The sequence below is a fragment of the Leptonychotes weddellii genome, chromosome 9 (genome assembly GCF_054177405.1).
Source record: "Leptonychotes weddellii isolate Sample4059 chromosome 9, ASM5417740v2, whole genome shotgun sequence".
Lineage (NCBI taxonomy): Eukaryota > Metazoa > Chordata > Mammalia > Carnivora > Phocidae > Leptonychotes > Leptonychotes weddellii.
Window position 1 is genome coordinate 24137724 of NC_138377.1, and position 21151 is coordinate 24158874.

The 21151-nt window shown below is 39.6% G+C and overlaps 1 protein-coding gene and 1 pseudogene across 3 annotated transcripts in view; one reads left to right on the forward strand and one right to left on the reverse strand.

Moving 5' to 3' along the window:
- The window catches only part of YLPM1 (YLP motif containing 1), a 74366-nt gene that overhangs the window by 28750 nt on the left and 24465 nt on the right, over positions 1 to 21151 (reverse strand). For all 3 annotated transcript variants that reach the window (XR_014148348.1, XM_081830219.1, XM_081830220.1), the window contains exons 5-11: positions 14654 to 16774; positions 11955 to 12075; positions 4983 to 5403; positions 4777 to 4869; positions 3172 to 3367; positions 2557 to 2675; positions 1156 to 1310 (exon numbers count right to left, since the gene is read on the reverse strand). Coding sequence is in view for 2 of the 3 variants with exons in the window: in XM_081830219.1 (XP_081686345.1) it covers positions 1156 to 1310; positions 2557 to 2675; positions 3172 to 3367; positions 4777 to 4869; positions 4983 to 5403; positions 11955 to 12075; positions 14654 to 16774 (3226 nt within the window). In the remaining variant the exon portion in view is untranslated. The remainder of the gene's footprint in view (positions 1 to 1155; positions 1311 to 2556; positions 2676 to 3171; positions 3368 to 4776; positions 4870 to 4982; positions 5404 to 11954; positions 12076 to 14653; positions 16775 to 21151) is intronic.
- On the forward strand, positions 5875 to 7866 carry LOC102734415 (homeobox protein NANOG-like; annotated as a pseudogene).

Sequence of the window (21151 nt, forward strand, 5' to 3'; positions counted from 1 at the left end):
CTGGTTCTTTGAAAAGATCAACAAAATTGACAAACCTTTAGCTAGACTGACTAAGAAAAAAGAGAAAAGACTCAAATTACTAGAATCAGAAATGAAGGATGAAACACAATTGCCAACTTCACAGAAGTAAAAAATTGTTATAAAGGAATACTATGAACAGTTGTATACCAACAAATTAGACACCTTAGGTGAAATGGGCGAATCCCTTGAAAGACACAGACAACCAAAAATGACTCAAGAAAAAATATATAATCTGAATATACCCATGACAAGTGAAGAAATTAAATCAGTAATTAAAAACTACCTGCAAAAAAAAGCTCAGAGGCCCACATAGTTTCATCACTAAGTTCCAACAAACATTTAAAGAACTCTTTACAAGCTCTTCCAAAACACAGAACAGGAAGGAACAACTCCCTACTCATTTTGGGAGGCCAGCATTTCAAATCAAGCAGATATCTAAAACCAAAACACCAAAACGAGACAAAAACATCACAAGAAAACCACAGATTGTCTCTTATGAATATGGATGCAGAAATCCCCCAAAAGTTCTGGCAAAGAAATAGACTCTTAAGTATGGTGAACAAACTGATGGTTACCAGAGGGGAAGAAGGTGTGGGGATGGGTTAAACAGATGATGGGGATTGAGGAGTTCACGTGTCCTGATGAGCACAGGTGATGCATGGAAGTGTTGAATCACTATATTATACACCTGAAACTAATATAACACTGTTTGTTAACTAACTGGAATGAAAATTAAAACTTAAAAAAAAAAGAACATACACATTTGGAGGTCACTAGGAAAATAGGAAAATAAGCCCAAGCAAATCAAGTCTCCTAATTCTCCCTCTTTTTGTTTCACATGCCATAAAACCAAATCCACTTTCCTCCTCTTCAAAATAAGAGCAATTAATGAACCTCTTATGAACTGTTTTCTAAAGTTTTCAACATCTTTTTTTGCCAAGCAATTAATCTCTAATTTCTTAAATTCTATAGGGTAAGCAGTTTGAGATTAAATGATGATTTGGAGATGGTAAGATGCTTTGAATCTGATATTACCATGTCACAGAAAAGTAGAGGAATTCTATTCAGGATATGAAAAAGATCTCCTATCAGCCTCTGATTTGCAAGAAAGCTAGTCAACTACATAGGACTCACTCTCTCAGGTCTGCTCTCTCGGCCAGGTGGTTTCAAAATATCATCCACATTCTTAGATTCGGGTTTCTTCTCGACCCGTGGAGCTGGAGGTGGCTGGTGGCTTAGTGAAGGAGTTGGCAGGGGCATTCGCTCCTCTGGGTAGGTTCTTCGTTCTCCTAGGAGGCCAGCAGTTGAACAAAATTACTATTTATATGGTGATTATTTTAAATTTTAATTCTCTTCACTCATGCTAAGGTAATATAATATAAAATAATGATTTGGGGGCCACTTTTAACCTTAATGAGAGAAAGTTTAAAGTAATGTAAATCTATTAAAATCAAGAAAATGAAAAGATTTAGGTATGATTTCAGGCAAACAGAATGTTCTGAAAAATACCGAAATCATCTTTGTTTGTATTAAATTTAGGAAAAAGTTAAGCAACAGGACATGGAAGGAGAATAGTATACACTTTGTTGGATAGTCCCAAGTATGATTTTTATAATCTGTCTGTAACTTCAGCTTTACAGTTTTTTTTTTTTTTAAAGATTTTATTTATTCATGAGAGAGAGAGAGAGAGGCAGAGGGAGAAGCAGGCTCCCAAGCAGCAGGGAGCCCGATGCGGGACTCGATTCCAGGACGCTGGGATCATGACCTGAGCCGAAGGCAGACGCTTAACCATCTGAGCCACCCAGGTGCCCCAGCTTTACAGTTTTATGAACAAGAGTCACCAGCTTCGGAAAGCTTGTTCTTACAAACAGGTATGTGTTTCTAGCTTAAGTGTATAGTGGTGAAAAACCAAAAGCAACCTAAATGTCTAACAATAAGGTTTTATATTTTATCCACTCAATGGAATATCATAGAGCCATTATTATAGTAGGTTTACATATAGAAAAATGTGTATCGTACAATATCACTGGGAATAAGCATGATAAAGAAATGATATATACACTTTGACTACAACTTCACTGATATGTACATGAAAAGAGAATGATAAGAAATATACAAAATTATAATAGTTGTGTAGGTGGTGGGATTTTAACTGATTTTATTTCTGTTTTCTAAATTTCTTTAATAATACAAAAGAACAATTTATGTTTTCTTTCATTAATTACATTATTATTTTTTTTAATTTTAAATTTAAAAAACTTTTTTTTAAGTAGGCTCCATGCCCAGCATGGAGCCCAACTCGGGGCTTGAACTCATGACCCTGAGATCAAGACCTGAGCTGAAATCAAGAGTTGGATGCTTAACTGACTAAGCCACCCAGGCGCCCCTGCACTGCTATTTTTGATAATAATGTTGCCATCTCTGAAAAATCTGTGAGTACACGTTATTGAAAGTTTAAATCCATAGCTACAGTGGGAAACATCTCCAGTGGTTTGCATTCTCAACATCCTCATGGGTAATAAGCCACTGCTCTACCTCCAAACATGGATGGTCCTTCATAGGCTGGTCGGTCAGACTTTCGGTCATAGGATGGCCTATCAAATCCCCCTCTTCTGGATGAGGAATGGTCTTTTTTGTCTCGATATGACTGAGTCCTAGAAGATGTAACAGGAAGTGCTTTAGAAAATAAAAAGAAAAAATGGAGGTCTCTGTCTTACAATGCAATATTACTATCTGCCCAATTTTCTCCATGTGTAGTTACTACACATAGTAAATATTTTTATTTTTATTTTGCTTTTCCATTTAGATCTGCCTTGCATACACACATCTAAAGAGTTCATGAACTGCAAAAATACACTGTATGCCTACTACTTAAGTAATGACTGCACCTTTATTGACAATACTATTTCTTTTCCTTACTGGCTATCTCCATCTCCCATTTAATTCTCTGGAACTCAAGCTCACAAAGCTCAAAGATCTAGTTTTCTGAAGATTGGTCTGGAACTGTTCTTCCATCTCCACATTATATATACACACATGTATAAGAAGAATACATCATTTACTGAATTTCCTTTAGATACAATGACTTTTGCTGAACTTAAGTCTATGGTAATTTGTACACCTGGCAAAAAGATATTTTTCATAACATACCTATCATCTCGAGGTCGGCGTTCTCTATCAAATCGATCCCGGTCATAGTCAATCACACCCCGATCCCGGTCTCGGTCTCTGTGTGTCTCCCGATCCCTTTTGAAATCTCGATGATCTGCCATGACATTACTCTGACGATCAAAATAAGGCTCACGGTCTCTGTCTCTATCATAACGGTCACGTTGGCCTGTGTGCTCTATGAAAACAATTAATACAAGGTAAGAGCTACATCCCCTTTTCTGAATAAAAGCGGAAAGATGAAAATCTAACTTTAAAGCTAGTATAAATTATTGTTCTAAATTCAACTTATGAATTTTTTAACTATATTAAAGGGAGGCCCAGATAATTTTTTTTTTAAAAGAATTTATTCATTTATTTGTCAGAGAGAGCACAAGCAGGGGGAGCAGCAGGCAGAGGGAGAAGCAGACTCCCCGCTGAGCAGAGAGCCCGATGTGGGACTCGATCCCAAGACTTTGGGATCATGACCTGAGCTGAAGGCAGACGCTTAACTGACTGAGCCACCCAGGCGCCCCAGGAGGCCCAGATAATCTTATTGAAAGGAAAATCACATGAAAATTAGGTCCTAAAAAGGTTTAAAAATACTGATCTCTCAAACCACCACACACAAGTCAGAATGACTAAAATTAACAAGTCAGGAAACGACAGATATTTTTGAGGATGTGGAGAAAGGGGAACCCTCCTACCCTGTTGGTGGAATGCAAGCTGCTGCAGCCACTCTGGAAAACAGTATGGAGGTTCCTCAAAAAGGTGAAAATAGGGGCGCCTGGGTGGCTCAGTCGTTAAGCGTCTGCCTTCTGCTCAGGTCATGATCCCAGGGTCCTGGGATCGAGTCCCCCATCAGGCTCCCTGCTTGGCGGGAAGCCTGCTTCTCTCTTTCCCACTCCCCGTTTGTGTTCCCTCTCTTGCTGTGTCTCTCTCTCTCAAATAAAATATTTTAAAAAATAAATAAATAAAAGGTGAAAATAGAGCTACCCTATGACCCAGCAATTGCAACACTGGGTATTTACCCCAAAGACACAAATGTAGTGATCCGAAGGGGCACCTGCACCCCAATGTTTATAGCAGCAATGTTCACAAGAGCCAAACTATGGAAAGAGCCCAGATGTCCATCGACAGATGAATGGATAAAGAAGATATGGTGTACATATACAACGGAATATTATGCAGCCGTCAAAAAAGAAGTCTTGCCATTTGCAACGACATGGATGGAACTAGAGGGTATTATGCTAAGCGAAATAAGTAATCAGAGAAAGACAATTATCATATGATCTCACTGATATGTGGAATTTGAGAAACAAGGCAGAGGATCATAGGGGAAGAGAGGAAAAAATGAAACAAGACAAAACCAGAGAAGGAGATAAACATAAGAGACTCTTAACCTCAGGAAACAAACTGAGGGTTGCTGGAGTGGAGGCGGGTGGGAAGGATGGGGCAGTTGGGTGATGGACATTGGGGAGGGTATGTGCTATGGTGAGGCACTGTGAATTGTGTAAGACTGATGAATCACAGACCTGTACCCCTGAAACAAATAATACATTGTATGTTAATAATAAAAAAAAGTACTGATCTCTCTGGGACTCCTACCTGTCTCAAACGTTGATCTTTCAGGTAGTGGATCTGGGCGCAAGGTTATTCTTTCTCCGTAGGGTATCTGTTCAACTTTATTAGTGGACATATCTGGTGAACCAAATCAGGGAAAAAACATTATTAAGAATGAAGCTTAAAGAAGACAAAGCTGAAGCTAACAATTTCTTGAGAATCCCAAATACAAACCTGTCACCATTACTCACCTCGGCCATGGCCATAATCAACAGTCTGCTGCACTGGTGGTGGTTTGGACATTGGTGGCATACCCATAGGCAATGGGCCAGGAGGGGGAATGGAAGGGTGAACATGTGGGGGTGGTAACACTGGAGCAGATGGAATTGTTCCAGTTTCTGGTTTAAATTCTGAATTCAGTCCTTGTTCATCATTTGTATCCCAGAGACCATAGAAAGAATCTTCATCCCAGCGTTCCTGTTCCACAGCTGAAGTTTGTGGCTTTATCACTGGAGGAGGAGGTGGAGGCGGAGGAAGTGGCGGTGGTGGTGGTGGTATTGGGATAGGCGGCCTGGTCACAGGAACAGATGATCTTGCCGGTGGAGCTGAAGGCCTCACAATTGAACCTGGTGGTTTACCCATAGGAGGGGGTGGTCTATAGGACCCTGGAGGCTGGAGAACAGAGTAAATGCTTTAGTGGATAAGCATACCATCATGTTTTCACACGTTAGTAGAAATTAAAATCCGATTCTCCATCCATAAAAGAAAAAGTTGATAAACCGGAGTCACTCAAAATTAAAAACTTTTTGTTTTAAAATACACCATCGGAGAGAAATATGCAAATCATGTATCTGATAAAGGACTTATACTTAGAATATGAAAAATTTTTATTACTTAGTAAGACAAACAATAGAAAAAAAATATGGGCAAAAAATTTGGACATTTCTCCAAAGAAGATACCAGAATAAGCACTTGAAAAGATGCTCAACATCATTAGTCATTAGGGAAATACAAATTAAAACTATAATGAGATACCATCTCATACCCAGTAGAATGGCTGTAGTTAATAAAACAGACAATAACAAATGATGGCAAGAATGTAGAGAAACAAGAACCCTCTTAGATTGCTAATGGGAATGTAAAATGGTGCGACCACTTTGGTAAATGACTTAATACTTACTCAAAAGGTTAAACATAAATTTACGATACACTTGGCAGTTCCATTCCTAGGTCTCTATCCAAGAAAAACATATCCACCTAAGGACTTGCACGAGTATTCACAGCAGCATTATTCAATGACCCAAATGTCTATCAATTGGTGAATGGATACACAAAACATGGTATATCCATACAATAGAATACTACTTGGCAATAAAAAGAAATGAAGTGCTGATTCATGGATGAACCTTGAAAACATGAGGCTATCTGGGTGCCTGGGTGGCTCAGTCGTTAAGCGTCTGCCTTCAGCTCAGGTCATGATCCCAGGGTCCTGGGATCGAGTCCCACATTGGGCTCCCTGCTCGGCAGGAAGCCTGCTTCTCCCTCTCCCACTCGCCCTGCTTGTGTCCCCTCTCTCGCTGTGTCTCTCTCTGTTGAATAAATAAATAAAATCTTTAAAAAAAAAAAAAGAAAACATGAGGCTATCTAAAAGACATGAACGACCACATATTGTATGAATTCCATTTAAATGACATGCCCAGAAAGACACATCTACAGAGTCAAAAAAGTAGATTAATTGTTGCCTGGAACCTGGGGTAGGAATGAGGATTAACTGCAAACTGGCAAAAGGGATCTTACTGGGATAATGAACATGTTCTAAAACGGGGTAATGGTGATGATTGCAGAGCTTGGTAAAATTTACTAAAAGTCACTGAATCACACACTGAAAATGGGCAAATTCTATGCTATGTAAATTATACCTCAATTAGGTTATTTAGAAAAAGGAAACAAAACGGTCTTCAACCTTTTGTTAGATTGGGCTGGTTGGCTCTTGCTATTGCAGTGGTGACCCACTTCATCCTGTCTGATATTCTTACATCTGGAGATCTTCATATTTCTCTAAGCTCTCCCACCTAGATACTTAAGCCTAGGGCTTTTCTTACAATCACGCTCTTTGGATGCCTAGGTGGCTCAGATCGGGATCTCGGGGTTGTGGCATCAAGTCCCACGACAAGCTTTCTCTCCCTTTCCCTTTGCCCCTCTGCCTGCTCTCCCTCAAATAATAAAATAAATAAATAAAATCTTAGAACAAACCAATCTCACTCTTTTTCTACCCTCAACTTAGCAACAGGAGTGTGGATCCAGCTAAGCCCCAATGTCCGCCTTTCCCTGAAGCACCCAATTCTAAGGACTCTTCTCCAATGCCTGAGACTTATGGGCCTGAAGAAAATTATGCATCCTTGCAAATATCATCTGCTGAGACACCCTACATCGAGACTGTCTCTCCTCTTCCTCCTTCCATGGATCTGCTTATTCGGGACAGCCCGATTCTTCCACCAGTCCCAGAGTAAAACTACTACCCACTTCTACAGAGGAAGGAACAGTGAAGAAGGAAGATATGGCCCTGGGCAAGAAACAGATCAGAACCCTGTCCTCTCAGACCCAACTATATGTACTCAATGACAGATTTCAGAGACAGAAATACCTCAGTCTACAGCAGATCCAAGAACTTCCCAACATTCTGAACGTTAGCTATAAGCAGGTTTAGACCTGGTTCCAGAACCAGAGAATGAAATAAGAGGTGGCAGAAACACAACTGGCCAAACAGCAACAGTGTGACTCAGGACAGCTCAGCAACTACAGAACACCCAGGCTTCTCTTCCTATCACTAGGGATAACTGATAAACACTCTGGAACCTTTCAATATGGAACAACCATTCCTGCAACAGTCAGACCTGGTGTCCCCAGGCCTGGAACAACAATTCCTGAAACAATCAGCTCCACAACTGTGGAGAGGAATCCCTGCAGCCCCAGATCCAGTTCCAGTCAACTTTGGTCAGTGATGTGGAGTCTATCTTAGAAACTGCTGGGGAAAGCCATGGTGTAATACAGCAAACTGCTAAGTATCTTAGCACCCAGCAAATAATGGATTTATTCCCAAATGACTCTGTGAACATAGAGCCTGGATATGTGTGACGATGAGTATATTATTCAATCTCAATTTGGGCAGTGGCTGTATTACTTCTCCTAGGATTTGTGTTTTAGGGTCCTGTATCTCTGCCTTGATATTCTGTTTCTCACTATGCTTATTGTGTCAATTGAGGGGATATGAATGGAGTATAATCAAAGAGGTTTCAGTAGCATTGGCTGCTATGGACAATGTAGCATGTTTCTGGCTACAGATAACTAGATACAATACTAATTTGGGTATCTTTAGGCTTTAGAATCTAACCTCAAGAATAGGAAGTAAAGAGGCGCCTGGGTGGCTCAGATGGTTGGGCGTCTGCCTTCGGCTTGGGTCATGATCCCAGGGTCCTGGGATCGAGCCCCACCATCGGGCTCCCTGCTCAGCGAGGAGCCTGCTTCTCCCTCTCCCTCTGCCTGCTGCTTCCCCTGCTTGTACACTCTCTCTATGTCAAAAATAAATAAAATCTTTAAAAAAAAAAAAAAAGAATAGGAAGTAAAAATACAAAGGTGTGTGATGAAGGATTATTTGTATTTTCTGACATTGTGAGGCTTTACTTGTTAATAACCTCAATTGTTGTGGTGAAGGGTTAAGCTATAATGTGCTTCATGGATTTCCTCTGCCCCTTGTGTTCTTTTACTATAACTCCTACTTTGTACATTATTCTAGTATTTGCAGAAAGATGTTTTGTATTTTAATGTATTATGATAATAGTACCAGTTGGTTGGTTGGTTTATAGGTTTAAGTACAAATAAATAAAACACCCACTTAAAAAAAAGTTGTCCTCAACACTACCATCCCCTCCCCCCAATGTACCACCCTCTTTTTCTCCGTCCTAGTTAGGGAGTTAGCCACTTAGATATAAATGTCCCAGGTCCACCCCATAACTACTGAATTTCTGTAGGGGGAGATCCTAGCATTAGTTAATGCTAGTCCATGAATAATTCTGATGTTGACCACTTGGTTAAGAACCTCTGCTATAAACTATCTTTCTCACTCTGGTGACCTATCTCTACAAAAAGAGTGATTTCCAGTGAGAGAAATAAATTCTAGCTAGCCTCCTCATTTCTATTCAGTTGTCTGGTTGACAAGAGTAGTTTGTGGCAAGATTGGTACCAACATACAACATCAACACCAGGAAACAACAAAACAAAGAAACTGAATGGGACATTTAGTAACCTCTCCAAGAGGGAGTGCCACTGTAGCGTGCAATGTTCACATTTGTTTTCCCAAAGCAATCACCAAATGTCAACAGAAATGTGTATTAAAGAGATAGTAGAACCTCTCGACAGATAGGTCCTATCTACTCAATATTGAAATCCAGTGGTCAAATTTTATTTTAATCTTTGCAAGCTTGATTCAAATGGTCACTATACTTTTCTCTTAGTTCACTGTGTCTGGTTTGTTTGTTCTTCACTGACAGCTATTTTAGACCTTATACAGACCAGCCAACAATATATATTACTTACATATTTACTCATGTATGGGCTGTACTTTAAAAACAAACTTTTTGAGTAACAAAATGGATTTGGCCAATACATAAGAAATGTTGTTTAACTAGAGATAGCTACAGGCTACAGTTAAAGACAAAGGGTTACTACCTAAGAGTAAACATTCGATTATGCCATTTTAAACTTCAAGAAAATGCCAATATAAGACAAAAACTATCGTGTCTGGAGCTATCCAGGCCTGTTTCAAATATCTTAAGAACTCTTGAGACTATGTCTATAAATAAAATAGAAGGTGTTTTCTTCACACTACACAGTGAAAGCAATAGATACATTTTTTTAAAAAACAAAACATCCCTACAGTATTTATATGAGAAAAGATTAATATCTACATTAATAATATAAATTGGTAAGAAAAACCTCAAGAGTCAAAGAGTAAATGGGTAAAGAACAAAACAGAATTTTTATAAGAATATAATTAATATGTAAAAAAAAAACTCATGTTCACTAATTATCAAAAATGCATATTAAAACATTTTATTAAAACTATTAAATCTACCAAAAATATTAAGTAGCTGATACTTGCAAGGCTCTGGTATACACCTTATACAACTATTTTCAAGAGCCCCTGGCTGTATTCCAGGAATCATTAAAAATGTCCTTATTCTGTAACTGAAGTATCCCACTTTGGGAATTTAAGATTTTTATTATTATTTTTTTTAAAGATTTTATTTATTTATTTGAGAGACAGAGAGTGCATGCACAAGCAGGGGGAGGGGCAGAAGGAGAAGCAGACTCCCCGCTGAGCAGGGAGCCCAACGTGGGGCTCAATCCTAGGACCCTGAGATCACGACCTGAGCCCAAGCAGACGCTTAACCTACTGAGCCATCCTGGCACCCCATGAGCTCTGTTTAGAAGGAAAGACAGACGAGGTAACAGACAAAATACCACAGGATAATGGCTATGACAGAGGCTTGTACAAGATGTTAGAGGGGTACATGTGAAGGCAACCATCTTACACAAGTGGAAGGGAAGATACGGAGCTGAGTTCTAAAAATGAACAAGAATGAACTAGGTGGAGAAGGGGATAAGAAGAGAAAGAAAAGAAACTCCGGCTTTAGAGAACAACATGCATGTGGCAAAGGGATGGAGAGGTAAGAGACTGGCACACTTGCAGTGTTGTAAGAAGCTCCATGTGGAAGGAAAGCAGAGTGTAGGAGAGTGATGGTAATGGTTAAGTAATGGTAAGTAGAGGTCAGGCCAGGTCAGGAAGAACATAAAAGGTCATGCAAAGGACTCTAGATTTTATCCTGAAAGCCATGGGGGAATAGGGAAGCATTCTAAAGCCAGGGTGCACAACAGAGTGAGATTTATGTTTTCGCATGTCCAGTTGGCCAGAAGTCCCATCAGTGCTGTCTAAAGTGAAGCACAAGAGTACAGAATGGCAGTAGAGAACTTTTTGGGGTAATGGAAATTTTGTTCTTCTTTATATTTGTCAAAACTCAACCTATGTAGGCTTAAAATGAGTTATGACATGTAAATTATACCCCAATCTTTGATTCAAAAATATAGTAAAATAATCACTCTAGTAGCAGAATGGTGAATGGATCAGAGGGGAATGAGACGGGGAGATGAACGAGGATGTTTCTTAAATAATCTAGGCAAGAGCTGATGAAGACTAGAACTGAGGTTGTGGGGAAGTACAGGACAGTATATCTGAACAATATTAAAAAGGTAGTAAAATCAATCAACAGAATGACTGGCTATGAAAGGGTAGGACAAAGGAAAGAGTTAAGGCTGACTTTCAGGTTTCCAGCTTGGGTGACTAGGTAATGGTGAGAAGAAAGAACAAATTTAATGGAGAATGATAATGAACTCCACTTTGAATATGCTGAGTGACAGGATACACATCCGGATGCTGATGGATGCACACACAGGTCGGGACATGGGACATGGAGAGGTGACATCATGGTGGCCCCTGGTGCTAACAACTATGTATGAGTATTATGTGTTAGATTGGGATGAAAGGGAACATTGAAAAATGAAGAGTTAATTTCATGAAATGGTTTGAGTTTTTTTCTCTCGTGTTGTTATAAAGTTATTTGCATGAAAACATTTTTTAAAGCCCATCACTGGCATAAAGGTAAAAACAACAAACAACAACAAAAATGAATGCAAAACAAAGGGAGAACTTGATCAAACAAGTCTTTAACAGAACTTTACTGCCTGAACTGGGGCATAATGTTTGATCTCTTCTGTAGCTGAGGAACCAGTAGCCCGAGGAGGTGGGGAGACTTGGAGGCTCACAGGAACAAGGTTCATGGGGAGCCCCTGCACTGCCCAGATGAAAAACAGGACTATTTGAACAAAAGAGATTATTAGGAAAATTCTACAGTTTTGTGAACATGAAGCCATGTAGCTCAGGTGTGCTTGGTGTACTTATCAAAACCTAGGAGAAAAATGCATCTGTCACACTTCTGACCACATTTAAAAGATTTTCAAAGGTCAATTACAATTAGCTTTTTACTTTCCCCAAATTTACATTTTTTATAGAGGAAATTTTATACTTACTACAATAGAAAAAAATCAAACAACATATAAACATACAAGGTAGGAATCATTTCATTCCCTGAACACACATTTTCCCATACCGGGTACATTCCAGGCCTTGAAGATGCGTTCTGCAACCTCGCATCCTGGGGCGGCAGATGGTCAGGCATCTGGGGATCCGACCCAAAGTCTTTCATCTTTTGAAGCTGTTCTTTCTGTTCCCTGTGAACAAATAAAATTGCCATGGTACATTAAGGCATGTTTACTCCATTCCTAAGTGACTACAATTGATATCAAAGAACAAAAAAGAGACCTAAACACCTAGTTCTAAAACCTACAGTGCCCACAGAGCACCAGCAGGGTATCACTCTTCTTGCCTTTATATAGCTAACTGACCAGTCATCTACAACCTATAAATGACTACAAATTATTAAGGATCTTCAAGGGCAGAATCTACAATCTGCCTCATTAGTCTATTCTAAAATATCATCTACTTGTCATATTTTTCTTTCATTGAACAAAAAGTTCTCTCGCTATGTTTTTTGTTGAAGACTCTAGACCAGTGGTTGCAAAATGGTGGCCAAATACGGCCTAGAAAGTTTTTTTAAGTTTGCTTTCACATCAGTTTTTAAAATCTGAATTAGCTGCCATTATTTACAAAGCAAAATATTTCACATATAAATTCAAATTTTAAAGGGATTTGGTAATAATGAATGGGCGTACGTTTCCACATGTCAACAATGAAATGACTGGAGTAGTGGCTGTTCACTTTAGATGAAGCAGTTTGCCACAATCCTCATCACACTCAGTAAGTAGAGTTGTACTGGCCCACTTTCACTCATTTTAGTTACTTGTCTGGTTCTTCTGGGTATTTTAGTTTATGGCCCTACTGTATACAGTGAGAACAAATGTCAGTCTATATGCTTACAAATAACACTTCATATTCCTAAAGAGTAATTCTATAACTCTTCATGCTATTCTTCAAATCTCTGGTCAAATTCCCTTTTTTTTTTTTTTAACTTCTCCTTACAATGCCCACCTTAAAAGCAGGTGTAACATCTATAACCTCTTCAGACCTTTTACAATTTTTTCCTTACATTGGGTGTAGTGACTCAAATAGATACAAAATAAGGGTCAAATATAAAGTTTATTTTCTGCCTCATATAAATCATATTATGACTTTATACCAACACAACATAGCTTACTTGTATTCAACTATGATAATTCCTACCCATCACTTCATATATTTTAATTATGTTTATGTTGCCTAGAAAGAGCTTTATAAAAAAAGATGGTGAAGAAGAAGCACCTTTTATCCAGCATTTCCATATAAAGCAATAATGGAGAAAAGGAAATTTTAAAAAAGAAAAGGAAAGAAACCTTGGCAGCTTGGTAACACCAATCAGCTTGGTGTTCTCCATAAACAAAACAGATTTTAGAGCTGGACAGACTGCATTCAAATTCTGGGTTTGCCACTGATTAGCCAAGTGGACTTAACCTCTCTGAGCTTTAGTGTCTGTGAAGCGAGGATCTTTGCAGGCCTTTGAGATAAAAGGATTTGAGACAGGAGGACTGAGATAATATACACTAAACAATTAGCACAGTGCCCCACACACAGTGGGGATTAAATTAAAGGTGTCAATAATTTAAAAGTGAACAATGTAGTAACTAAATGTTCTCTAGCATGCTTTCACATCTTCTTCATGAGTAATTTGGAAGAGTCCAATCTCTCAGAGCATATCTTCTATAGACAGAAATCTGCTGTGCTGCCTGAGATACCAGATCTCTCATCTTGACCTACAGGTGTTTTTCCTCATTATACTTTTCTAGTCATAAAGCTTCAGTTATAATTTCAATTGATATAATCTACAAATGTAGACCAGAATTGAAAAATGAAGGAAACATAATACACTGGAATACATCAAAAGCTAACCATTAATTTATTTTCTCAAAACACTGTTAATTCCTAAGAAATTACTCAAAAAGCTGACAATCTATCAATGACTCCTAAAATCTTATCTCAGGATTTGGTTGGTTTAGGGATTAAATGAATATATACAAAGTACTCAGTATAGTTCCTGGCACATAGTAAGCATGCAATGTTAGCTTTTTTTTAATTGCTACTACCTGGGAAGCTTTATATAGATATCTATACATAGTTAGGTGATTGCAAATCAAGAAATCCAAGATCTATTCTCCATTTCACAAAGAAAATATTTGATTATGCACTAACAAGTAACATCCTCAAGTAGAGATATCTGCTTCTAGTTATAAGGAAAGATAAAACACCCAGAAAGAAAGTATCAATGGTTAGACAAATCTGAGGACGCTTTCAGGTAAACCATTCTTAGCTTCAACAGAGAAAAACCTTACAGCACTTTCCAAAGTTTTATCAAAGATTAGTGAATATGAAGTCTATAAGATCTAATACCAAAGAACAAAAATGCCTCCTGGAAAAAAAAAAAAGATATGTTACATATGAGCTCTGTGAAGTCCAGAGCACTGGAGAGTTGAAGTTTGACACCTGAAACATGCACAAGTATAATGGTATGTCAGCAACACATTTATAAAAGCCAAGAGTGGCTATCAAATTTTCAGATTTCAGGACATAAGCTTACAATTAACACAGTTCCTAAATACATATCCTAACCCTAAAACAGCACCAAATGGCCAGATTACAAATTTAAAAATTACAAGAACTTGAAGCAAAATTATTCCATTCAAATATATCACATCACTTTAAAAGAGCAGTCTGCATGTGGTTTTGACTAAAAGAAATGATCTTAAGTAGTCAACTTACCGAAGCATTTTCAGTTCTTGTGCAGCTTTCAAAATGATTTCGTGCTGCCTCTGACTGAGAACCATTACCCCTCCAAGGCCTTGGTCAGAGTCTAAGTTTGTATCCGACCCCATCATTTCAGAAGAATGATGTGAGGAGGGCATATGTTCCGCCATGGGGGAATGTCTATCCACATCAGATGGGTACCATCTGTCTGACAACCGTTCTCTTTCCCAGTCCATTCTGTCAGGGATATAATCTCGCTTTTCCCGCCATGTATCTCCTCTTTCTGGATACTCTCGGATTCTCAACTCACCCCTATCACGAAAATCTCGATCATACCCATGGTCTCGATTTCTTTCTTCTCTCCATCTATCATCCCGATATCTATCCAAAGGTGGAAGAGGTGGGAGGGGTGGTAAAGGTGGAAGAGATGGAATATCCCGTTCACGAAACTGTGATTCTTGTTCATCCAGTGGTCTCCCATAATCTCTGTCCCACTCATTATCCAAATTTCTATCATACATATCCATGGGTCTTCCAATCCGATCCACATCCCTGTCCAAGTCCCTGTCCATTTCCCTGTTGTAGTCCTCATCCATATCCTGATCTCTCTCCCAATCATCCCACCAAGGGCCTCGTCTATCTCCATCATGAGATCGAGATGGTGGTGCTGAGAACCTGTCCTCTCTGTTATATGGATCTAGTGTATCTTCTTGATAGTCACGTTCACATTCTCTCCAGTATCTTTCTCTATCCCAATCATCAAGTCTTTCTCGTTCCATTGGAGCATTTCTACCATCTAATGGGAACTCTTCATGCCCTCTCTCTTCTCCATGGTTCCATGGAGCCCTAGGAGGCTCATCTCGGTGATATGGATACATTTTTTCCCCACCATCTCCTGGTTCTGGTCTAAATGGACCTCTGTCACGACCAAAATCTGGTCTTCCCAGTCCCCTTTCCCTACTGCCAGGCCCTCTAGGTGGTCCCCTCTCCCTACTCCCGGCTCTTCGTGGTGGTACTCTCTCCCTACTCCCAGCCCTTCGAGGAGGTCCTCTCTCCTGACTGCCAGCCCTCCGAGGTAGTCCCCTTTCTCGGCTGCCAGCTCTACCCCTGTCCTGGCTGCCTTGCAGACCACCCGGCACTTTCTCCCGACTGCCTCCTGGCCTCATCAACCCTCTGTCTCGACTGCCTTCTCCTCTATTCATCTTCTCTCGACTGTCTTCTCTTCTACCCATCATCTTATCACGAAAGTCTTCTTGCTTGACCAACCCCGGGCCACGGCTGAGTGCCTGGCCTCGACCTCTATTTACTAGTCCTTTATCCCGTGTGTCTTCCATTCTGCTTTGCCCAGGACCTCTGTAAGATGAGCTGCTGCCTCGATTGCCTTCTAACCTATTATCTCTATTATCTGGCCGAGGCAGCCCTTTCTCTTGGCTGTTTTCTGAATGGGGCAGACCGATACCCAAAGGTTTAAAATCATTATCTGCAGTTAATGATGATGACGTTGTCACTGCTGCTCCTCCCTCCATCCCCCCTGGTTTTGAGGGAAAAGCAGATTGAGAAGGTAGAGGTTTATTTGCAAGGGATACAGGCTGAGTAACAGCTTGGGCTTTGTCCATTTGAGTCTCCATACTTTGAGAATTCTGGTCCCAATTAGAAGGCTCTATGGGCCCTTCCGAGACTTCGCTTTTAGGTGGCTCTTGTTGAGAGTCGCTTAGATTCTCATTTGACTGAGCCGCCTTGGCATCCTTTATATCTGTAGCAATGGAAAATGTAGCTGACTGCATTTTAAAATTCTTCTGCTGGTTACTATTGGTGTCTGCTAATTGTTCTTTGTTTCCTGAAAGAGGTTCTGCTTGTGATTTAGGTTGCTGCTGATGTTGCTGTCCAAAAGCTGGCTTGGGGCCTTTCCACTGTGGTCCACTCTGTCGAGGACTGAGGGATGTATTGGGGGTAATATAAAACTGAGATGCTGGCCCCCGGGGAATCATTCCCCATTTGCTTTTAGTGCCCTCTGTTGGGTGACCTTCATATCTGGGTCTTGGCCCATCGGGGCGATTTCCTTCAAAACGAGGCCCTTTGGGTCTCGGTCCTTCACACCTTGACCCTAAATCCTCAAATCTTCGAGGACCATCAAATCTACAAGTAAAACAAAAGATATTACTCAAGACAGTAAAGCAGAAAAAAAATATTCTCCATGTAAGAATATTTAAGGCAATCGTGCCTTAGAATCTGTTTACAAAAATGACTCTTTCAGTCATCATATAAATCCTGAGGCATCTATCTTAGAATCAGTACGCTAAAATGGCAGTGCTCAGAAGGTCTCAGGACAGGCTTTGGAAATCATGTCAGTATTATTGTAATTCACTTCAAAACATCTCCTGCAGCAAGTCACTGATATACTAAATTGTTAAAAAGCAATTATAAACATTGTGACTTAGTAGACAGAAAAGTCCACTCATTTTTAATGGGGAAAAAAATGCCACAGCTAATTCTGAGAGTACTTTCAGAATTAAAATATAACTAAAAACTAAATAGGAAACAATCAGAAAGATAATATAGGATGATTATAAATACTGTTGGAACTAACATTATCATCTGGGCTAACTGACAAAAATTCAAAAAGACAGTAGCCAGCTGTATCTTAAGAGTTCACCCTGACATTTTAAAGTCTGGACAGTGCCCTGAAAACTTGCTATGGACCTAATTGCTCATTCTGTAAATTTTTAGTGCACATCCCCTGCCAAGCACTATAGTACATCCAAGGGATATACAAATAAAATGTCATCTGTTGCCCTCAAAGGGTTTACAATGGAGGAGAAAGAGAATCTAAGTGTAAATAAGGTGCAATGACAGAAGTCTATCTGCATATAACAAGGGCAACAGAGGAGGGGATGTTCAATTCTACCAGAGTTGGGAGGGGGGGGTTGCTGTCCAATAAAGGCTTTATACAATAGATGATGCTTACATTAAGTCTTGAAAGACAAATTCTCTGAGGCCAGGCTAACAGAGCATATTGGCGATAAGGGAAATGGGTGGCAAGGAAGTGGTTAAGGAAACACTGTGAGGAAAGGCAGAGAAACACACACCAGCATGGCATGTCTGGAAGTGCAACAGTTGAGTATGGCTTTGGCAAAGAGGAGACAGATTAGGGAGAGCTGGGAAAGGAGTGGAAAGGGAAGGAACTAAGAGACAAGGCAAAGAGTAGGCAAGAATCAATCTCTAGGAGACCTTGTATGCCTTGTGTAGCAGAGACTACTGGTGCCCCTCCAATGGCCATTCCCCCTTTTCCTACAGTAACTGAGCCTCTTCATTTTTAGATGGACACAAAGCTAGCCAAACTCAAGACTGACTCTCTTTCCCAAATTCTCCTGCAGCTAGAACTTGTAGCCATGTTCTTGCCAATGGGCTGAAAGTGAAAATGACCAGCACATCCTTCTGGGTTATACCCTTAAAGGGAAGGGCACATCTTCCTCTTCACCCTTTGATTTTTCATGCTGGCTCGGACATGCTGGTGAAGCATGTTGGACCATGTAGATAAGAGCAATATACTAGGGGATGAAAAGTAGCAAATTAGGGGCTCCTGGGTGGCTCAGTCGTTAAGCATCTGCCTTCGGCTCAGGTCGTGGTCCCGGGGTCCTGGGATCAAGCCCCGCATCGGGCTCCCTGCTTGGCAGGAAGCCTGCTTCTCCCTCTCCCACTCCCCCCTGCTTGTGTTCCCTCTCTCGCTGTGTCTCTGTCAAATAAATAAATAAAATCTTAAAAAAATAAATAAAAAGAAAAAAAAAGAAAAGTAGCAAATTAGAAGGAACCTGGCTTCTTGACATTACCATCATATAAGTGTGGAGAAAGAATAAACCTCTAATTTATTAAGGCATGTGACTTTAGATTTGTTACCATAGGTGAATTAATTTAGCTGGGTAAGAAGTTGGGAATTACTTAATGAGACTTAGAGCCACTACAGATGGTCTGATTTTTAAAAGATTGCTCTAGCAGAAAAGTAGCAGATGGATAGGTGGGAAAGTTTATTGTAGATTGTTTCCACAATTTGGGTAAATGAAAGTGAAGCCTGTTCTAAGGCAGTGACTGACATGAGGATGTAGAGGAGATAAAAGTGAGAGATGTGAAAGAAGGTAAAATGCATAGGACTTTCTAACAGGTAAGATTAAAATGACAACAAAAGGGAAGAATTTAGGATGATTCCAAGGTTTCTGGCTTAGGCCTAAACGGATGGTGATACCTTTCATGCTTTTAATGAGAAAGAGAAGAGTTTTTTCTCTTATTTGTTTCGGAAATCAATGAAGAATAATAAATTCAGTTTCAGATAAAACATTTATTTCCTATCCCTGTTGACATCAGGCTTTGCTGGTCTAGAAGTCTTTTAGTTTCAAAGGGAGGAATGCTCCCATCAGGGGAGACAACAGTAACTCCCATTAAACTCAAGTTGAGACTCTCACCTGGCTACTTTGGGTTCTGAATCAACAGGCAAAGAAGGGAGCTACTGTACCGGCTGGGGGTGATTGGCCCTGAGCTGCAAGAGGAAATTGGGTTACTACTGCACAATGAGGGTAAGGAGGACTGTCTGGAATGGAGATCCTCTAGAACACCTCTCAGCACTTCCATGTCCTGTGATTAAAGTCAATAAAAAATGACAATAACTCAATTCAGACAGGACTGTCAACAGCCCAGACCCTTCAAGAATGAAGGTTTGGGTCACTCCACCAGGCAAAAAACCAGGACCACCTGAGGTGCATGCTGAGAACAAAGGGACTACAAAATGGCTGGCAGAAGAAGGTAGTTAGTTATAAATACCAACTATGGTTACATGACCAGTTGCAGAAAGGACCATAAGAGTTAGGAATATTTCTTCCTTAATTTAATATGTTTAAATATATACATATGTATTAGTCAAACATCTTTGGCTGATTTTTCTTCCTTATCATCTAACATAAGATGTATTAATAATAGTTAATTTTATATCTCAGAGTTTAAATTACAGAGTATCAAAGAGAGAGTGTGACCCAGCTAGAAGAATGAAGATTTCTCCAAAGACAAAAAAGGGACTTTATATCCTTTTCTGGGGAATAGGTAAGAATCTTTCTTCAGTTGTCCAGGGATAAATATTTCATGTCAGATGCAGAAATCTCCCTTGTGACCCATCCTAATCAGAAACATATAAGGGAACTCTGGGAAAGATACTACAGCCTAGCCAAATTGACAGAACACAGAGTCATCACAAGGAATTTCAATATACATAAACCCATTATAAACAGAAAAGGGACCGCCAGCAGATGAGAGTTTTGTTTTTAAATTCTGGAAGACAAAGAGCAAACATGAGTGGTAACATATGGAGCAAGAAGAAGCTTAGAAGTTTAGAATGCTGGTAGTAGAAGGGGATGCAATAAAAATGGGCTGGTTTGCTCACAGAACCCCAGAGAGTCAAAATTCTTAGATACCATGAAGGAGAGGAATAAGACTTCCGGGCTAAAAATAGTAAATTAAAATCTATATTCATGGGGCGCCTGGGTGGCTCAGTCGTTAAGCATGTGTCTTCGGCTCAGGTCGTGATCCCAGAGTCCTGGGATCGAGCCCCACATCGGGCTCCCTGCTCTGCTGGGAAGCCTGCTTCTCCCTCTCCCACTTCTCCTGCGTTCCCTCTCTCTCTGTCAAATAAATAAATTAAAAAATCTTAAAAAAAAATACTTATAAATAAATAAAACCTATATTCAGAACCATCAACCAGACTTTCTTTAGGCTGAATGTCCCTAAATTCTTGAATCTGAGGGCCCTCTAACAGTAGCAGTTCTTTGCCCTACCACCTAAAACAAACCTGAAGTTACTGAGTGGGAGCAACAATAGTTGGTAAGTTCCCCACATATACACAGAGCTTCCAATTAGCTTGTCTGTGTCCCCCACACTTAAATATAAATGGATATTTATTTTAATACCTAGATATTTGAGGAATGTCTCCAAAACAAAAGGAAGAGACCAAAGGTAAACAAGGTCATAAATCTGGAGAAAACAGAGATAATGCAAAAATCAGAAGACAACTAAAAAAAAAACAACAAAAACCCAAATAATATCCTCAGATTCTTAAAGGTACTGTACCTATAAATCAATTTGCTATATATAAAAAAGGATCAGAACCAAAAGAACTACAGAAATTTTTTAAATTCTCCAAATAAAATGCAATAAAAGGATTAGTAGTATCTCAGAAAGTACAACCAAATGAAAAAGAAACAAATATAATCAATCTAGCAGGTCCAGAAACCTACTAATGAGGAGTTTCAGAAAGAAAAAAACAGAAAACAAGAAAAAAAATTAATAAAGAAATAGGATAAAGATTTAAGAGTTAAGAGATTCCCATGTCCAGACAGAAAGGGCCTAGCTCACTAAGCACCCAGTATAATTAGTAAAACAAAACAAAACAAAACCGACTATGAACTTTTAGAATACCAGGGGAAAAGTTTCTGGCAATAGGGAGAAGTCAGCTAAAAAGGAAAAGAATCAGAACAG